General features: G+C 42.4%; 1 protein-coding gene across 2 annotated transcripts in view; it reads right to left on the bottom strand.

The window, feature by feature from the left end:
* grm7 (glutamate metabotropic receptor 7) overlaps positions 1 to 19086 on the bottom strand; it is a 304574-nt gene that overhangs the window by 195752 nt on the left and 89736 nt on the right. For both annotated transcript variants that reach the window (XM_085776778.1, XM_085776777.1), the window contains exon 2: positions 4053 to 4269. In XM_085776778.1, the coding sequence (XP_085632904.1) occupies positions 4053 to 4269 (217 nt within the window). The remainder of the gene's footprint in view (positions 1 to 4052; positions 4270 to 19086) is intronic.

Here is a 19086-nt window from a genome sequence, read left to right as displayed (position 1 = left end):
GCGCGACGAAGTTGTGACGTTGTCAGGTGATGAAAAAGACACCTGATCACGTGTTCAAGTATAAAAATTGATTTAAAAAAATTAATAAACGATGCTTAGCCTGGCGGGGGGTCAAGTAAGGCCTGGCGGCCCGCCAGGCTTATAATACACTGGGGGAAACCCTGTACACACAATCTTAAACATGGAACATGATCAACTGGACTGAATTCTTAGCAATAACAACAACAAAAGGTAAATAAATTAAATCCATCTCATATCACAGTTTTATATACAGATTTACAATTTAAGCCCCAGCACAGTGCTGCAGGCTTGTCTACTTCATCTATACTAGGCGGCGGCAGCAGCAGCAGCAGCAGGCGTGGGCATCAGTCTTTGAAAATCTCTTCACGTCTTCTCGTTTGCTTTCCTGCCACAACACACTGACGCTCTTGTAATGAATGACAAGAGTCGGGAGTGGAATCATCCCAAAGAGGAAAACCCCGGATTCAAAACGCAAATATTTGGCAGCCTGCATGTGAAGTTCCTGTTTTGTCTGCACAGCGGGTGTACACAGCGATGCTACATGTGTTGTAACCGCAGTCGTGTTGCAGCCTCGGCAGCAGCGAGGAGCCCGTCAGCTCATCAGATGCTAGAGAACCATTGAGGAAGAAGTTGAGAGAAGCCAGAGAAAACTTCCTGCTAATCAGTCCTCAGCCACCTGACTAATCACTCTGGAGGTGTCCTCCCTGCACTACCGCCTCTGTGTGTTTGTGTGTGTGTAGGCTCCTATCTACAACACCCTGCTGGAAATGAACAGTGTCTAATTATATTACCGGCTCTGTGATCCTAAGTGTGCCTGCAAGAGTTGTGGATGTGTGACTGTCAACTGATAGAAAGAACCTCCCGCAATCAATACATGGTGGATTACTCACAAATCAGATAACCTAGAAAGACCTGCACACACACGCACACACAGAAACAAAGCTCCTTTAGCAAAATATTTTTCAGACGAACAGTCTGCTAAGAGGGCGTAGTCATATCCTTGGAATGATATGATCATAAATGAGAGGATTTAGGAGCAATTACCAATGTGCACAATGACCAGACTTTGGTAAAGACACAGTCGTCTTGCTGGATTAATCCTTGTCTGACTCTGAAATGTTGTTGTTATCTACATTGCTGCATCTACATTTTTGTTTTGCATATACAGTATAGGGCTATAACCCCACTATATGACAAACACCTGTAGAGATTTTGCTGCTTTTACATCGCAGCACAGTTGATTTGCAGTGGTTCGGCTGCATTTTTTATGCATGCAGCTGTTGTGTGTTGTCTATCCCGGTGTTCAGACTAAAGCCTCAGTAGGTATGTATACGGTCATAGAGGCTGAACTCGTTAAACAAGAGGGTCACATCAGCCCTGACTCTAAAAGACTCCTGGGACTTTTGGTCTGAGAGTGATTCATTCAGCAGCTCCTCAGTCTGAGAGAAGGTTTTACATCCAGAGGACTCATGAATCACAGTTACTCAGCCGCTACAGGGGACAAGCATTGCTAGATCTGTGTTTTGTAAAAAAAAAAAAAAAAAAAAGACAAAAGATAAAAAAACAACAACAATACAAAGACATCAAACTTTAAAAGCACATTTTGATAGTGGGTGTGTGAATTAGGGTCCAATCAGCTCGCTGACAAATTGAACTGATCCAGCAACAGCAGAGATAATGATTTGAACGGCTCAACACGACTATGACTGTGGAAAAACACAGGAGGGGTGATGGAGCCATCTGCCACAATCATTCACTGAATAAAGAATTAACTCTTCGAATTTGTTTGACAGTTCATTTTGTGCAAATTAAATATTCACCAGCTGCAAAAAATGCATTAACAATGCTGGTTCGGTGTCTGCAATAACTGATGACTCACAATAGTTCTGTATATTCTGGATGAACTTGAATTAAATTATATTTAGCACACAAAAGTGAAATGACAATTTGATTTTAAAATTAATTCAGAAACTGATTTATTTCTGGGAGGATTCTGCAAACTTTTCTGGTTATATCCACATAAACCCTGAGCAGATGCAGTATTTTTTTGTAATTCTTCACACAAAATTCTTTTGTGAGCGTCTGACCACTGGTTTCATCTGCTCATTACCATAAAAAATAAGAACGCAGTCAGGGATTAAAGCTTAATTTGCTCTCAAAGACAACCTGTTGTAAAGATAAAGAGGCTGAAGACCACTCGGGGTAACACTGAGACGTGCCGCTATGCAATTCATTTGAAAAAAAAAAAGAAAAGAAAATCATTGTTCAAAAACCCTACCGCAGATCAATGAACACGGCCCCCTGTCCTTTTGTGGAAATGCTGGGCGACTGTTTGTTGTTAGCACAGTTAAGAGATTTTTTTGGTGTCCTCTGTGCTCCCTGGCAGCGCCGTGTCCTTTAATAATCCTCTAAAAACTCCAGCACATAAATGTCAGGACACATCCCGACTGGTGAGTTGTGAAGAGTCATCAGATTGTTCTAAATGTCACAGAGATTATTCAGAGAGCAATCAACATCACTGTATACTCTAATTAATTCATTTCAAGCTTCTGTGACTCACCAGTTCATATCAGATCTGTTTCATTTCTGCATGTGGGCAAATGGATTCTTTTAGTTTTACACCGAGAAACTCAGCAAATTGGAGAATGTGTGTTTTTGAGCTTTGGAGGCCTTCAAACTGGCATAATAATGGTTTTAAATCAGGATTTAACCTTTTTCATTACGCTCAGATCACACCTTCAAATGATGATGCAGAGATATTAGACCCCCAATGTGTTTTCATTTTGGCTTCTAACACTGTCATAACTATGGTGAATTATTTGTCATCAGTCCCTGTGTGTATTGCATCCATAATTGTTCAACCAATTACCTCTACATTGTCACGATAGTAAAGAAAACTCAAAAATCTGACTGATTCTCAGTCAAGTTCTGCACTGATACAGAGCGGCTTCTTTTTTTAAATTATGAATTCAAGGCTGATTTATGGACAGGTAATGATGACTTTTGGAACTGTCATTCATACTCGGTCAGAAAATGTATTTCAGGTCTCTGATGGTAAATGAGGGCGTTGAAGGTAAGTTAGCAGACGTACGTAGCTCTAACAGCTGCTCAAGTGCCATATGTTTAACATCCAAATAAAGATGCTTTTATCTCTTCTTTTTTCTTACTGATTCTGATACCAGAACTTGTGAATTGGCAAAAAATTTATACGGGTACTATTCTAGCAGCTGTGTGCTACTATTCGTCATTGTATATCATAACTCAGGTTAAACCCTTAATAAAGATGAATCTCTGCAGTGGTCAGCTTACACTGCTCTCATACTTAACATATGGAAAAAAGAACCTACAATTGCTGTAGTCTAGAAACATTAACTGAAGCTAAATACTGTATGCTGAAGCTCTCTGACTTACTTCTGACTGCTGCAGTGACAGGCTGTGACACTGAGAGGCATCACATGACCAGTGACATAAAAACTAGAAAAGGTGTGTCAACACTCAACATGTAATGACCCAGGTTAAAAGCCTGGGTCCAGATCCGGGTCCAGATCCAGATCCAGATGTGAACCTGGACTGTAGCCGGCCTATTAGTGACCTCTGCCATTAAGGTGAGATACACGATTAAGAAATTTCCAGTAATCAATGAAAGGAATATGAGCACAAATAATAAATACAAAGCAATAAAAAAAACAATATTTATAAAAAATAGTTATTAAAAAAAAGCTAATGTCGCCATTTACTAGCAACAACTCTTCACTCTAAAACCAGAGCTGCCAGATACTGTATACATGTACACTTTATCAATCTCAACTACTTCATTCCTGGTCCAGTATTTTGAATCAAACACTGTTTCAATTGTGTTTTCAGGGTTTGAACATGCATGCATCCATCACCTTTGAGTAAATGTTAGGTTTAAGGTGAACTGTCACCAGGGCATAAACAGGGTTGATTAGTACATTAAAAAACACACTTATCCTTAACAGATCGTTGCCACATAAACCATCTGCTGATTACACTGTAGCCACCGGTCTTACCTGCTTCTCTGGAGAGCTGCATGAAGGCATCCACCCCTTTCTCGCCGTAGCTGCCCTCCGAGGCCACGGTGGAGACATAGTTCCAGCCCATGGCCTTCACAATGTCCACCATGGCCTGAGCCTGGAAACTGTCTGGAGGAACCACCCGAGAAAAGAAGTCGTACCGCCGGTCGTCGCTCAGCTCCGGGGCAGTGGATGCGTAGCTGATCTGAGGGATCTGAGGAGAGAGAGAAGAAGAAAAGGATTGAAGAGTTGATCGGAGAGATAATCAGTCAGATCCTGTGGAAGATTTAGAGAGAAATATGTTGCTACAGAGAAGTGTGTGAGGACTAGGAGAGAGGAAAGATCCTGGCACAGTGTGAAAGCCATAAAGGGAGAAGTTAAATAATCTGCAGATATTTCACTATCATGTTTTTCATTCCATTTTTTTTTCTTTGGTTCTCCTCACTCACCCCCTATTCACACCATGTACTGGAGTGCTGCAGGCTCAATCATTATGACATCCAAAAGAAATGTTGTTGATGACAAAAAAACGTCATTTTAATTATGTCAACATGATTAAAACCTGTGGAGACAAGAACTTTAATTCAATGCAGCTGATCAGCAGACAGGGGATTACAATATGGACCTGTAGGTAAATTGGAAATTGAATTGTGCTAAAATAAATGGTGACCTTCTCTCAGTGCTGCTGCTCATCTATGCGAGGTAACTTTAGAGGTTAAGTGTGAGTGTGGGAGCTCGTTGATAGTTATTAGTAAAATGGTGTTTATAGTAATTATTCAGGTCAGGGATTATTTGACCTCTGTCCATCAAGGTCTTCACTAATGGCCATTAAAAAAAAATCAAATTCCATCCATCCTGCAGGAAAATCACTGAGAAAAGTTGCAAATCCCACCACATGAGATATTTCTTCCAATTACCCTTTGATCTGCTGGGAGAAGAGACGCACTCTCTCGCTCACATTATGTACGGGTTAAAAGTTTGATGTGTGCAGCAATGCCTGCGGAGAAGGTTAAACGCCCAACCCGCTGTGTATTATGCAGGGCTCATTATTTTTGGTTTTATGGATCAGAACAAAAAGTAACATAAAGATCTGGGAGGAAAATGGATTTTAAAAATACCATTAACGCAGCAAATATATGGCTCGTCTTTAGCACGTAATCAGCAGCTTATTTGCACTTTCTCCTTGTTTCTCTTCAGTTTCTTTTACCAGAGGTGTTTTCTGAGATCTCATTACTGTTAAACAGATCAGTGGTTTCAGTTTAGGGGGAGAAACAGGAAGAGACATTCAATTTAATCAAATATTAGTTTAACTAATGTTGTAAACCTATTGTTATTTTAAATGGAGAGACATTGCTGTGCTCTCTTGGTGGTAGTGGCACGTAGCCCTGATGGCGTTCACCAACGTGGGACAGACTCCTGACAGGTGCCAGCGTTGTCATGGAGGAGCCCAGAAGTGCCTGTGCTGTCAAACACTGCCCCACATGTACATACAGTATATTTATATCAAAACATCATTTCATATTGTTTTATACACTTTTGGAATTTAATTTAGAGACCAAACCAATGAATGGAAGGATTTCATGATTTCAGCCTTCAGGTTGGTATGGGTGGCACTGGCAACGCTGTGTCTGAACTGTTTACATCACTGACAGACCATAGCGAGCTACCTGACATTCAAGATGGCTGGCACAAAGACAAGCTAAAAGATAGCAACAGTCAGGAAAAAGCTGAAATGAAAACTTAAGTTTTCTGGGACTGTGCCTCCACCTTCATTCTGCTCCAATCAAGGATCAACCACTGCAGCAAAAGCTATGGAAGCCCACCAAGTTCAGACTCCTTTAACCCAGGAGACAGAGGTCACTCCAACTCTAATCAGCCTCCATCTCAGCCTCATTACTCTTGTTCCGGGTCAGGACAGAAGCAGCTGATAAATGTGTTTGTTATACCATGTAGACGAACTGTGCAAATAGCAACAGATCGCAACTGTGTGGTTTTTGTTCCTCTCAGAGAACATGATGTGATGCAGATGCATGTTCAGTATGGAGACCACAACTCCAGTTTTGCCTCTTCTTTCATGCAACAGTCTTACACTATTACTAAGGAAAATCACTCCAGCACTAAAAGAAAAAAAAACATTCTCAACTCCTAAATTATGTTCTTCTGAGATCGTACAATTAGAATAATAATAAAAATTTTAAAAAAACACAATTTTAGTTTTTTGCTTTGTGCACACCTGATGTCCCACAGGCACACCTGAATTTGTATTTCTGTGGTTGCTTCTGCTGACAGCTGGAGAAAAGAAAAGGTCTGTGCGTGAGCCTCACTACTGCTGCTTGCGAAGCTGTTTGCTGTGAACACTCTGTACCAACTAAAAGCAACTCTGATGAGGCCCAACACTTTTAATTAGAATATAATGTCCAGGTGGACTTACGTAAGAAAATCAACATCAAACATTGAGGGGGGGGTTGAACACATTAGCACGATTTAGCGCATTTGTTTATTACCGTTACAACGCAACCTGTCCATGTGCTCATGTTTGTGTATGTGTGTAGTAAAACATGCCAATTGTTGCAGCCCTACCATTCAGCTTTATACTCCTTCACATCATCTGCATATTCTGACTGTGGTGCCTGTTTACAATGACAGACAGCAAAGTAAAATGATAGAGTTGCAGGGTTTCCACACTCACAGTGACCTGTCAGTGTCGGGCTGGATGCAGTGATGCAGCGGCAGCACGGAAGCAAAGACACAGAGCCCTGAGGTCTTTACCAAACTGTGGCGCTTTAGTGGCCGCGTCCTTGAAATGTAGCTTAACTGTGTTTAAAGTTTTATAGTTTCTGACTCAAGATGCCACGAAGGACACCTCATCTCGCCTGCGGGGATATGCTGCATCACGCACATGCACACACACAAGCGTGCACACACAAACCTCAGCTCTGCTGCATACTCGTAGGCACACATTCTGTCCCAAATGCATAAAAAGCAAAAACGGAAAGCCCAAACCAAAACAGAGAGGTATTAACATGACCACACACAGTGTACGGGGTGGTTTTGGGCCAAATCATGAGTTGGATGCCTACAGCATGAAAACAGTGAAACCTTAGGGAAGCGTAAACACCTTCAACCTGTTGTTTTTGCTTCATCAGAGTGACTGTAAACACTGACGCTTCCTGTGGACACTGTCCTGCCTCCCCACTGAGAGACAGAGGACATCGGGGTCACAAAGACAGACAGAGAGAGAGAATGACGGATTGTTTACTCAACACTAGCAGTTTCACAAGAAGCAATGCATCTCCTAATAAGCATGTATTTTATTATGAGCTGTAGTAGGAGGTAGAGGTCTAAGACAGAGCAGTCAAACCTCACCAAAATGAATTGAAAACATGTATTTACATAGGCCGGATCAAAAAAATCAACGATCATTAGACCTGAATGTATCTGATCTAACGGCAATCACACCAACAACAACAGGATGATCTATGAGTCACCGCATCATGGTTGCACATGTTCACCAACCAGTCAAGATCCAGGAAGAGAGATCACACTCCCCACTTCCCGATTACCTGAAATGAATGATGTCCAGAATCACTCTTGCAAAACAGTGATGCTGACCTTTGACCGTTTGGATATAAAATGTCACCACTTTATTTCATCCTATTAGACATGTGATAAATTGTGTCATAATTAGTGTCTAAATTTGTGAGTTATGACCAATCACATGTTTTGTGAAGTCACCATGACTTTACCTTGTGACCTTTACCTAACATCAATTTAATTAGTTTATCTTTGAGTCTAAATGGATGCGAGAGGCTACAGTGCAAACAGGAGCTGATCTAATTCTACTTCTTTTAATGGAGACAGTTTGACTCAATGGGAAGAAGCTAAATAAGCAAGGATCAAGTTGTAGACCACAGTGTTACTCACTGAATCTATGAGACCACTTCCTATTTAAACCACTCTAAACCATCATGAAAATTAAACCTTGAGCTTCATTATCAGCCAAACAGAAATAAGACAAAAATTACAGAACTAATATTAGTAGTGTCACAAAATACATCGACACGGACCTGTTTTTCAGTATTTTAACCTAGGCTAATAATGCAGTTGGACAGTCTCTCTGCCGTTATCATGGAAACTCAGACCTCTGCGGCAACCTGCGTAGCACATCTGAAGACATGATGCTCTCTTCAAGAGGCCTTAAACAAGTTGACGTCACCTCCTGTGGGCTGGATCGGCGGTTGGCAGATGTTATACTTCTCATCCCTGATAAGGCTGCCGAAGAAGACCATAGCGGCTCCTCAAAACAGCCGTATTGGTGATGACACAGCAGGGAGCCCGGGCGGCCCTCAGATTTGGCTCTGCTTTCAAAAGTAATGCAGAGAATGGCGTGAAGCCAGCAACGTCCACCTCCTCGGGCACCAGCGGACACAGCTGCTTGTCATGAGCCGAGGTCGCCAGATCTGCTCAGCAGCCAAGCAGCTTTTCCCCCTTTTCACTGACAAGCACACACACACAAAAACACATACTGCTCCAGTCACACAGATGACCGGTGTCCTGGATTTGTGTCATTGTACTGACACATTCCCACACACACACACACACACACACATTCACAATGTGTAGTTTTGATAAGGAGTGCTGGACACAGAGTAGAGGCTGAGATTGAGACTTCCCCTTTGCACTGTCAGTCAGACTGAATCTGATGGCAAATATATGTAGCACTGAAAGAAAGGAAGGGAAGAAGGGCTGAGTGACAGAGAGAGAAAGGAATCATTAAAGTGGAGGATGAAATCCCCCTCATATCCAGTGTCCATTAGTCTGTCCCACTGTGTGACATAAAGGATATGTGCCACCTGCGCACAGTGAAATCATCTAAATAAGCTCAAGTTACAGGTGGGAGCTGTGACTAATGACAGGTCTGACAGGAGAGGAAGAAAAAGAAGAGGAGAGGGGAAAAAAAAACACTATCCAGTCAAGGTGCTGTCACCAACGAGGGAGAGATGAGTGTTGCTCTCTCTTTGTCATCGAGGCAATTATCAATGCTCCAATGGTAATTCTTATATTACACCAATAGCTATTACTTTATATTAAGATGACATCCAGTAACAATGATCAATTATAAATAAACCATTTTCAGCATCTTGTGCTTCATTTTAGTGTATGAAACTGACACATTACTTTTTTGTTTTTTTATCATTAATTAAAGATTCAAGATGGAAGCGTTTGCTTGTGCTACAGTAGAGATGCGCCAACAGGCTCTGGCGTAACCCGAATCCACGTGTGCACATTAATCATCCATCTGAATTAATTGTATTATCCTATTTCTACAACTGCACTGCCCACGCATCTGCATGTCAAACAATTATTATTATTTCTGGAATTCCCCAACGTTAGTTTTCTTAGTTGTGACATCACAAAAAATGCATTGTTTTACATATGACTGGGACGTCCATAATTATTTTTTATTGGTGCCGTACTCGACCCTGTGGTTGGCCTCCACTGTTTAAAAATAGACAGACCCCACCGGCGCACTGTCACAATGCAAGTCTTGTAGGAGGCAGCTTATTCGTGCCTGATGAAAAATGAATATACAGTACATTACAATCCTACACATGCATGCAGAGATTTGGCGCGTTATGCGCTTTATAAGAAAAGTTGTGACTTCAGCGTTCTTCACTCGTTGAGAAAACAACTCAAATTTTCTTCTTTGCTTCTGTTTCCATCACTTGTTTCTTTCTACTAAAGTTAGCATGCTAACCAGCTAGCCCCAGCCTGTTCCACGACCCTCTGCTAATATTTTAGTAATAGTTTCGTCACTGTGGCATCAGAATGAAGAAGCACTGCTATTCTAATTTCTCATTCTTTAAGCAAACAATAGAAGAAACTACTGGCAATAACCACCTGCCAAAGTAGGGAAAAATCAATATGTTGCACCTTTAATCTACAAATAATTTATCACGGCTTGCTCTTAAAAATAGCAACAAAGGTGCAATGACTATCTCAAAGTTTTGCTACATTGAAAATGTAATGTCTTAACATTATCAAAATGGTTGCTAATTATTTATTGTGGTTGATGATACATTTTCTTTTGATCAACTCATCATTTTAGCTTTAACCTTATTTGCAGGGGCGCATGGCGTCTGTCCGACTACCCATTTCTCCGACCATACATTTCTTTATTTTTGCGTCCATTAGTCCGACCCCCCACTTCTCCGACTTAAGTAGCCGTAACCCTTAACCTTACCCTAAACCTAACCTTAACACTGTAGAATGAGTAGTCGGAGAAATGAGCCGTCGGACTTTTGGGCAGTCGGGCTGATGTATGCTCCCCTATTTGCAGAATATGAGAAACACTAAAATACGGAACAATCTTCAGTTGTTATATAAAGCTATTTTTCTTTATTGTCCTTCATTATCCATTTATACTGTAGAAATGTCTACAGGGTAAATTAAAGATGTTTTAAAATACATGAATACTTAAAGTAACATTGCAGAGTTTTTCGGCCTTAAAATAATGTTTCCAGACTCATTGCAATGGTAGAAAAATGGTTAATAGGATGAATGGTGCTGCTGCTGCAGCCTGAGCCGGGTCGCGTCGGCTGAAACTGCACCATGTAACTTCCCTGCACGGATACAAAACACCGCCCCCCCTCCTCCCCCCTCCCCTCTGCGTCGAGGGAGAGACGTGGTGGGTAAAAGCGAAACTTACGGTTCCCCTCGTCGTCGCCGCCGCCCCCCCCCCCCCCCACCCCACACACTCCCTCCCCCGACCACCCGCCACACAATCTCCTTGCAAACATGTGGGAAATACTGTCGTTTATTAATGGGAATAAACGCTGGATGCGCTCGCTGATAAGTTTTGTTTTCGTTTCCCCCCCAGACGATAGCGCTTCTCAACCAGATGGTGGAAGCACTGAGCTGAAACTCCGCAATGTTGCTTTAACAAATACACATTATCATTGATTCAGACAATTGTACTGTATTGATGCACGTGTCAAAGTCCAGTCTCCAAAGTAATGTAATTGGCATGTAATTAACATGATGTTACAACACAGGTATCCATCTCACTAAGAACTATCATCTTGTTTATTTTCTCCTCGGTCCCTCTTTCTCGCTCTTTCTGTCTGCCTTTGCTATTACACAGTTAAAGTGTCCACTCCTGCCTGAGAAGTGGGGCTTTGGAAAATCCCACTGAGCCTCCACTGTAAAATGGTCTCTGTGGGACATCTGAGAGAGGGCTCGTTGAGGCAGTGGTGGTCCACAGAGGCGGTGCTGTGTGTGTGTGTCTGTGTGTGTGACAACATGGTGTCATCACAAACTGATTTAACTATCTCAGCCTCTGGGGTGTTGGTGAAAACAAGAAAGAAAGGAGAAATGCGTGATGAGTGGAGGTTAAGTTCTCCCCCTAAAAGTTGTGAGCAGCTATAGTTTTATTTATTGTGTCATACGTAAAAGACTTGGATGTCTTGATCTCAGCCCACTTCAAAAACTGCCATTTAGGAGAATGCAGAGATCAATCATATAATAACAGGTAAAATATGAAATTAACTCCATTTTCATTCTCATTTATGCAACGTAAGAGCCCACTTTTATTCAAATACATGCAATTCTGCTTGCAGACACCTGCTGATAGAGCACTGCGGTAATCTGCTAATTTATATTCTGTGTGGTTTTACTGAAAAACACCAGATCCCCCGTTCAGCTCTTATACGCACTACAACACTGATGAATAGCACTTGAGTTTCAAATGCAGATACATAATTAACTAGACTATAAAAGTCTTTGGCATTGCAATACGTGTTCATGAAAGAAGCCGCCACCAAAAACCCTTTTAATGTTCACCTGGTCCACAGGCAGATGGAGCGAAGAGGAAAACAACAGCTCACACTGCTCATCCTCAGCTTCTAATTTATGACCGTGAAAGGTTTGATGCCGAGTGTCAACGAGATGTATCCCTGCCCTCCTCTTGCCGTACTGACAGAGAAAAAAGAACCTCCACTGAGGGTTAAGAATGTTCCTCTTCAGTGAATCTGTGCGTTCTTGAATAAAAAGGAGGAGAAAACAAATGAATACAAACACAGGTGAGTGATGTGAGGAATAAATAAAGAAATAAATAAAGTAGGTGTGTGTTTGAAGCCCAAAGTTTGGCAGACCAATCCCTCCCCTCCACACCCCATCCCGTTGACAGATTAGACTCATAAGTGGCTTGGTCATCCCTCTCTCCCTCTATCATACCTGCTGGCATCCCTCTTTCTTCCCCTGGACACGCAAAGGTCAGTGCCTTGACAGCTTCAATAAAACACAACCTGCACTACAATGTGACAATGGCTAAACCCTGCATTGATCCGAGACACAGGGAGAGAGAGAGAGAGAGCGATGGAGAGAGATTGAGAAGGGGGGTGGAGAGGGGGGGCAAACATGACCTGAGCTGGAAGGTGACAGTGGCTAAAGCTGCATTGATCCAAGACAGGCGGCAGTCGAGGGGAGAGGAGAGAGCAGGTGACAGACAGTGAAGGTGGAGGGAGTGACGGGGAAAAAGAAGAAACACAGGGGCGGATGGAGAGAGGAAGAGGAGGGGGAATGACAATGCGACAGGGAGAGATCCAAAATTGTTTCAAAGGGCCCAGCAGCTTGCCCAAACCTGAGCAGAATAAAGAAGTAGTCAAAGTCACTCAGAAAGAAACAGGGAGTGAGAAAAACAGTCTGTGTGACCACCGTGATGCACTGAACACGGTTATTGACATTTCCATCTGACATTTGTGCGAGTCTGCGACGGCAGAGGACTTGAAGTTATTGACCTTCTGCTCAACGCTGATGTCTATTAATTGAGTGTGTTTGTCTGAGATGGTTTGTGACAGCAGGTAGCTCTCGCATCTCGCATCCCGTGGCCTTTTGGCTTTCATGCGCAAGCTGAACTTCCTGTCAGAGGTCAGAGTGTCAGCATGGATATGGCACAGGTGGAGGAATGGAGGGATTGGAGTAGACTTTCAATTTGCTGCCTGTAGTTCCTGCTATACTATGACCATGAAAACGCTGAATTTCTATTGGCTGGTAGTTGTCGATTCAAATATGTAACAGACAAAGAGCTCAAAATAGAAAGAAAAGAAAAAGCCACAGGCCAAGCTGAAGGATTTTCAAAATAGTGTAGCTGCTTCTAATTACCACTGCTGCTCTCCAACAGGACAGCACTGAATGTTAATTAGACTGATTAAACACAGTGTAAGATTGCATGGGGTGTGTGTATGTATGTATGTATGTGTGTGTATGGTGCGTTACGTCATTAGCACCCGGCCCTGGATTTACTCTATCATCACTGTGTGTCTGTAACTCTGACAGATCTCCCTATTCTCTACTAATTAGCCAGCAGGCCACATCTGGTACAGTGTTAGACAGTGTGAATGGCCAAACTGAACCGAGTGGAGTTGACAGGGCCCATGCAGCACATATGGTACAGAGCATTGAGGCTGCTGCTCATGTACTGACCGGACGCCGCTCTGCAGTAATGCATGTGTGTGTGTGTGTGTGGGGGGGGGGGGTGTGTGGTGGGGTGGTGGATGGACAGGTTCTGCCACACTCTGCTGTGGTGGTGCAGTGGTAGGCTTGTGGTAGGTAGTGTTTTTCTGCACTAGGTTAAAATATTTTGTGTCATAGTTGTTTGGTTTGTATTGTTCTATAGTCCTTATTACAAATAAATATAGAATTCCAAAGTCTTAATTCTTTAATCACTTTTTACCCTTGTGGCATCAATTTGGAATTATGTGGTACTTTGGTATCAACTTATTTCAGTCCTTTAGGGCTGTCATAGTTAATGCGTTAATCGCGATGTGATTAATAAAAAAAAATAACGCATTAAATTTTTTAAATCGCGACCCAGTTTTTCCTCCACTGGACTGGAGTCTGGGATCTCCAGTCCAGCAGGTGGCGGTAAGTCACCTTCAAATTGGTTGCCAACCGCCACTAAGCTCCTGAGACGAAGAAGAAGAATGAGAGTGGATATACATCCATGTACCAGAGCTCTGAGCAGTATTGCCGACTTTCTTGCTAAATCTGGCGACTTTCCAAATCCTCTTGGCGGCTTTTTTTTGTCAAAAGTGACAAGCGGCAAATCTAGCGACTTTTTCCGGTGTTGTTACAAACGTTTCTGGTCAGAAGACTCCGACATAAAAGCATGTATCACAGCTGTTTTCAACGTGCAGTGGGTGCTGCCGTGATGCCGCCCCCCGCCTTAAAGCACTCACCAGTGGTCAGCCTCACAGTAGTGTCACAGAGCTGTACCCGCCGAGGTCACAGACCCTCACAGAGATTAATCACGCGTTAACTATGGAAAAAATGCATATATATACACATATATATATATACAGTATTTGTCCAAGTTCCTATGTATCAATTAATTACTGTACATGACTCCTGTTAATATTCACTATCTTGTTTCTATTTAGTTGAAATATCATGCTCTGTGTTTTGGAACTACTGATTTAGGGAGTGATGAATGGGAAGTTATTTTTTTCCCATACAACTTGCTTGCTGATTATTTAGCCTATATCTGTTACCATTCAGTCAAACTGCCTCTATTAAAAGCAGCTCCTGTTCAATGTACAGCTGTGGATGAACACACAAGATATTACTAGATTACTGTGATATTCAATAAAACTTCAAACGATGAAGGATTTGAGTGGATTTCTACAGTCATGAGGCATCAGCCACTGTGTTCACAGCTGTGTCCTCACAGCTGTGCTTTGACATGTTTGGAAAAACAGTGCTTTTAATTTTCTTTTAAATTTTCCAGCCATCTAATGTTTTTACATGTGTACACAAACATTGCATCTAATCAGTGCTAACTGACTGAGAGTGTTCATGAATATTAAGTCGTCACTTGCTGCCAACAACCTTGTCAGCTGCCACCTACGATTAGTCAAGTTTATTTGTATTTCACATCATTCCATACAGTTTTCAATGAGCCTGACAGTTGGCAGAGCTGAGTAAACAGAAGGATTTATAAAATAAAACCAAAAGAGAGAGATCATTTCTGGCCCGAGGTTCAATCATACTCCAAATGTGCTTTCAGTCAGTTTACATCAAGGAGGGGATTTAGTAAATGAACAGTAGCATTAACGGCAAACAGCAAAATAATGACTCAAAATGTAAGAATCTCCCAAACCTCAACACCTGATAAAAAAAAAGTTATCATAAGTAAGTGGCAGCCTTGGACTTGTATTGTTTGATATTCTAAGGAGAGAAACTATGACACAGTCTGAACTCCTGCTGCACAAAAGTCTCTGTGGCTGAAGACCTAAGAGTTCAACCTGTCACCTGAGTGCAGCTCTGTTAAGCTCTGCTGACGTAACCTGTGTTGCATTCAAGAAAAGTTGAAGGACTCATGGACTGAATAGAAAGTGTTCTGTGTTGTGTGTTAAACTGTGGGTCAGACTGAAAAGTAAGTGTATATGTTTGTTAATCCAGGTGACGTTCAACGTTCAATTAGTGTTATTTTGACTTTGACAGAAAGGTGCAAGCGATTAGCATTAGTAGGCCTACTTAGTAAACAAGCTTGACACACTTATGATTGCATAGATTCTAGTTAGGAGCTGGTGTTCATAACTATGTTTATTAGCAGAGTCATAATGTACAGATGGGATTGTAAACAGTTTTTTGTACCAGGGGAGATAAAGACATCTTAGAGCAGAAAACCATCTCATGGTGTATTTTACCGATGCCACCTGAACCGCAAGAATCCAACCTATCGACCTTGTTCTGGTCCACACCAGCACCTATATCAAAGGTTCAAAAAGCATTGGTGATGTTTTGCTGTGAAACTGCAAGTTCAGCATCAAACTTAATTTACTGAGCAATAGCCATCTCCAGAGGTGGAAAACAACACCTTTGTTAACTATTAAAGCCAGCCTTGTTTTGTCTTGTCACTTTCCAATATCAGCTTTCTCTAGCTTTTAATCTGCCTTGAAGATGTAGCGCTGCTCACAGTGTATAATAACCCCATGTCCTGTAAGCAATGATGGCTAAAGCTTTTGTCAATTAAAGTCACTGTGATATCCTACTACCAGAGTGTGCAGGCATACTCTCTTTTTTTCTAAAGCTTTTGTCAAGCCACTTTCACAAAGCCTTCTTCCAACACTTACAGTACAGTACAACCAGCATCTATAAGGGAAGAGAATACTGGTAGACTTAAGTCTCCCTTATGGATGAGATATCCATGGGTGTGTTTTGAAGCCTGTGCACTTCATTTAAAAATATGCTAATGGTGTGTGTGTGTGTGTGTGTGTGTGTGTGTGTGTGTGTGTGTGGTGGTTATTCATGCAAACCCCATATCCAGATAAGATCCAGAGGAGATTTGAGACTATTTTGTTTACACTCAGTCACAGACCAGTGTCTCTGTTGGACAGATCATGAACCTGATTACAGCCCCACTTTGTTTTCTCAACTGCATAAACCAGGCATGGCCCTCGTTCAGTTCAGGAAGAGGTGGTGATGCTCCTCCTGATCTCACCTTTAGCAGCTTGGTTACAACCGCAACAGCTGAGTCAGCATTATGGAGTAACAGAAACACAGGAACAGATCACAAGTTTTATCTTTTCATGGTCTCTCACGCTGATCAGATAAAAGCTCAAAATCTCTACAGCTACTTTTCTCCCTGTGTCAAGAGACAACGGCTGATTTAAATGTAACTTCAGCTGCTATTATCACAGCGGCAAACACTGTGAGTGGTTATTTTTACTGAAAGCTTACAGTGTGCGACGAGAAAAGATTACATGCATCCTGAAGATACGTTCACACCCTTTCAGCATCTCAAACCTGCACTAAAACCGGTCCCAACAATCAGATTTCAGTTTGTCTTGAATCTTTCTTGGATGTATTTGCACTTTAGCTTTGGAAAAACCTGCAGGTGAGCCGACAGCTCTGAAAACTGGACTAACAACGCAATGAGATTAATTCTAGCAACTTGCACAGATCTTTTTAGTATTTGACAGTGATCAAGGAGTACCAACTTCACAATTGCCCCAGGCTGTGTACGTAGAACTGCAGAGGGAACTGCAAGGCTGTATTCACAGGAATATCTTGCGCAGCACACACATTAACAGCTGACGTCACTTAAAAACATCAAACATGTCTTGGCAGTGTCTAGTTCCACCAAAAGCCTGCTTATCTAAAAATGGATAAAGAGAGGGTCCAGACTTTGGTTTGATATACAGAAACAGACATGGTTAAACTTATGGGCTATAATAACCTTGTTGACAATCCGTCCAGCGGTTCGAGATATTTGAGGAAGTTTACAAAGTGATGGTAACCGGTAGATTATTTTTTCTGGGCGCTTTTGCAATACCCATATCCTGCCACTCGGGGCGCAAAACCCTTACCACGGGAGTCAATGGTGGTGTCGTTACTCTCTTTTACAGTCTAGCCAGCACTAGAAACTCCGCTGGCCCTGGGGCGTTCTGTCAATAACACATCAAAATCTGATTGGCTGATGATACTGTCACTCAACGTTTTAACCCAATAGCAGCGTCCAGCTTCGACCAAAGGCTAGCAATGCAACTGCTGCTGGCCCCAGTCGAGGAACGGAGCTGTGATACATTTATAGGACATAGGAAATTTGAGTTCCACAAAACCAATCGTTTTCTGGATAAAGTTGCATACTGAACAAGTAATTGACTCCAGACACATTTCAGAATCACTTTTTAATTATGAAAAAAAATAATTATTTCATTTTTGACAGGGCTAGCAGTGCTGGCCCTGCTACCCCTGACTGCACACCACTGGCCAAAACCCTGTTCACTCTTTCGCGACCATTGACGAGTAAACTCGTCACAGCCTGCCGAACATTCACGACCATTGACGCGTTAACTCGTCAAAACCGTTTTTTTTACAGATTAGGATAATAGACACTCTGAGGTACCCTGTGTGTGAATATGGTAGTCCTCTGATATGTAAAACTGTTTTAAACTACAATCAAAACATAATGGTTTTTATAAACTGTGTGATCTTGGTTTTGTTTGAGTAATCGGTCTCCTTGAATGCTGCTCTGGGGACAGCGTGCAGCGCTGTGCGGCTGTCGGCTACAGTGTTGCGACTTTCTCGCTGAATCTGCCGACTTTCCAAACCCTCTTGGTGACTTTTTTTTTTATAAAAGCGACCGATGACAAGTCTGGCAACTTTTTCCGGTGCTGTAAACGTTTCTGGTTTGGAGACTTGGATCTGAAAGCCTGTTATCACTGCTGTTTTCACGGTGCAGCGGAGCAGGCGCTGCGCAGCGGGTGCTGTGACAGGCCGCCCCCGCCCCAGAGCACTCATCGCCGGCCAGTCACAGAGCAGTGTCACGGTCACGGAGCTGCTCCGCTGCAGCCAGAGACCCACACCGCTGCACCGCTGCACTCCACGCTGCCACACCCCCCAGATTTACGTACAAATATATTTATTTAGCCGTAGAAATGATTTGGGAGACATGCCACACTGCCGGTAAAATGAGCCGATTGCCACTTGACACAAAAGTGCGTTTTTCTCTGAAACTAGAGCGGGAGCTCCGTTTTTGGAGAAACCCAGCTCTCTTCTTCTCCTTCGTACTCACGAACGAAACGGCGGAAAAACTCGTCGTTTTTTCGAGGAGCACGTTGGAAAGTCACTCTTCAAACACGTGAAAACCGTTTGTTTCTAGGTGATGTACAGAGTTCAGTTCGACGTGAGAAAAAGGTAAACAAATAGCCAAAAACATGTGGTCCTGAGCGGATGTGCTGAGGAATTAGTGTGGTTGCGAAAGAGTTAAAGGGATAGTTCACCCAAAATTCAAATTTCACTCATTATCTACTCACCCTCATTCGACTAAGGGCTGGGAGAAGTTTCAGAGTCCTCTGTGCCTTCTCTGAGTTACAGCGGGGCTCCGTGCAGCACTGCATGTCCATATGACGGCTGCGAACGGAGCTCACTTTTCTTCATCCAAAAAGACACACCAAAAAACATCCAAATACCTCCATAGTGCTCGTCTGTAATGCCCCTCTTGTATTGAAGCCCCAACATGAGAAAT

The sequence above is a fragment of the Trachurus japonicus genome, chromosome 5, assembly GCF_045865225.1.
Source record: "Trachurus japonicus isolate A0001 chromosome 5, Traja_1.0".
Taxonomy (NCBI): domain Eukaryota; kingdom Metazoa; phylum Chordata; class Actinopteri; order Carangiformes; family Carangidae; genus Trachurus; species Trachurus japonicus.
This window is presented reverse-complemented; position numbering and strand designations above follow the sequence as displayed.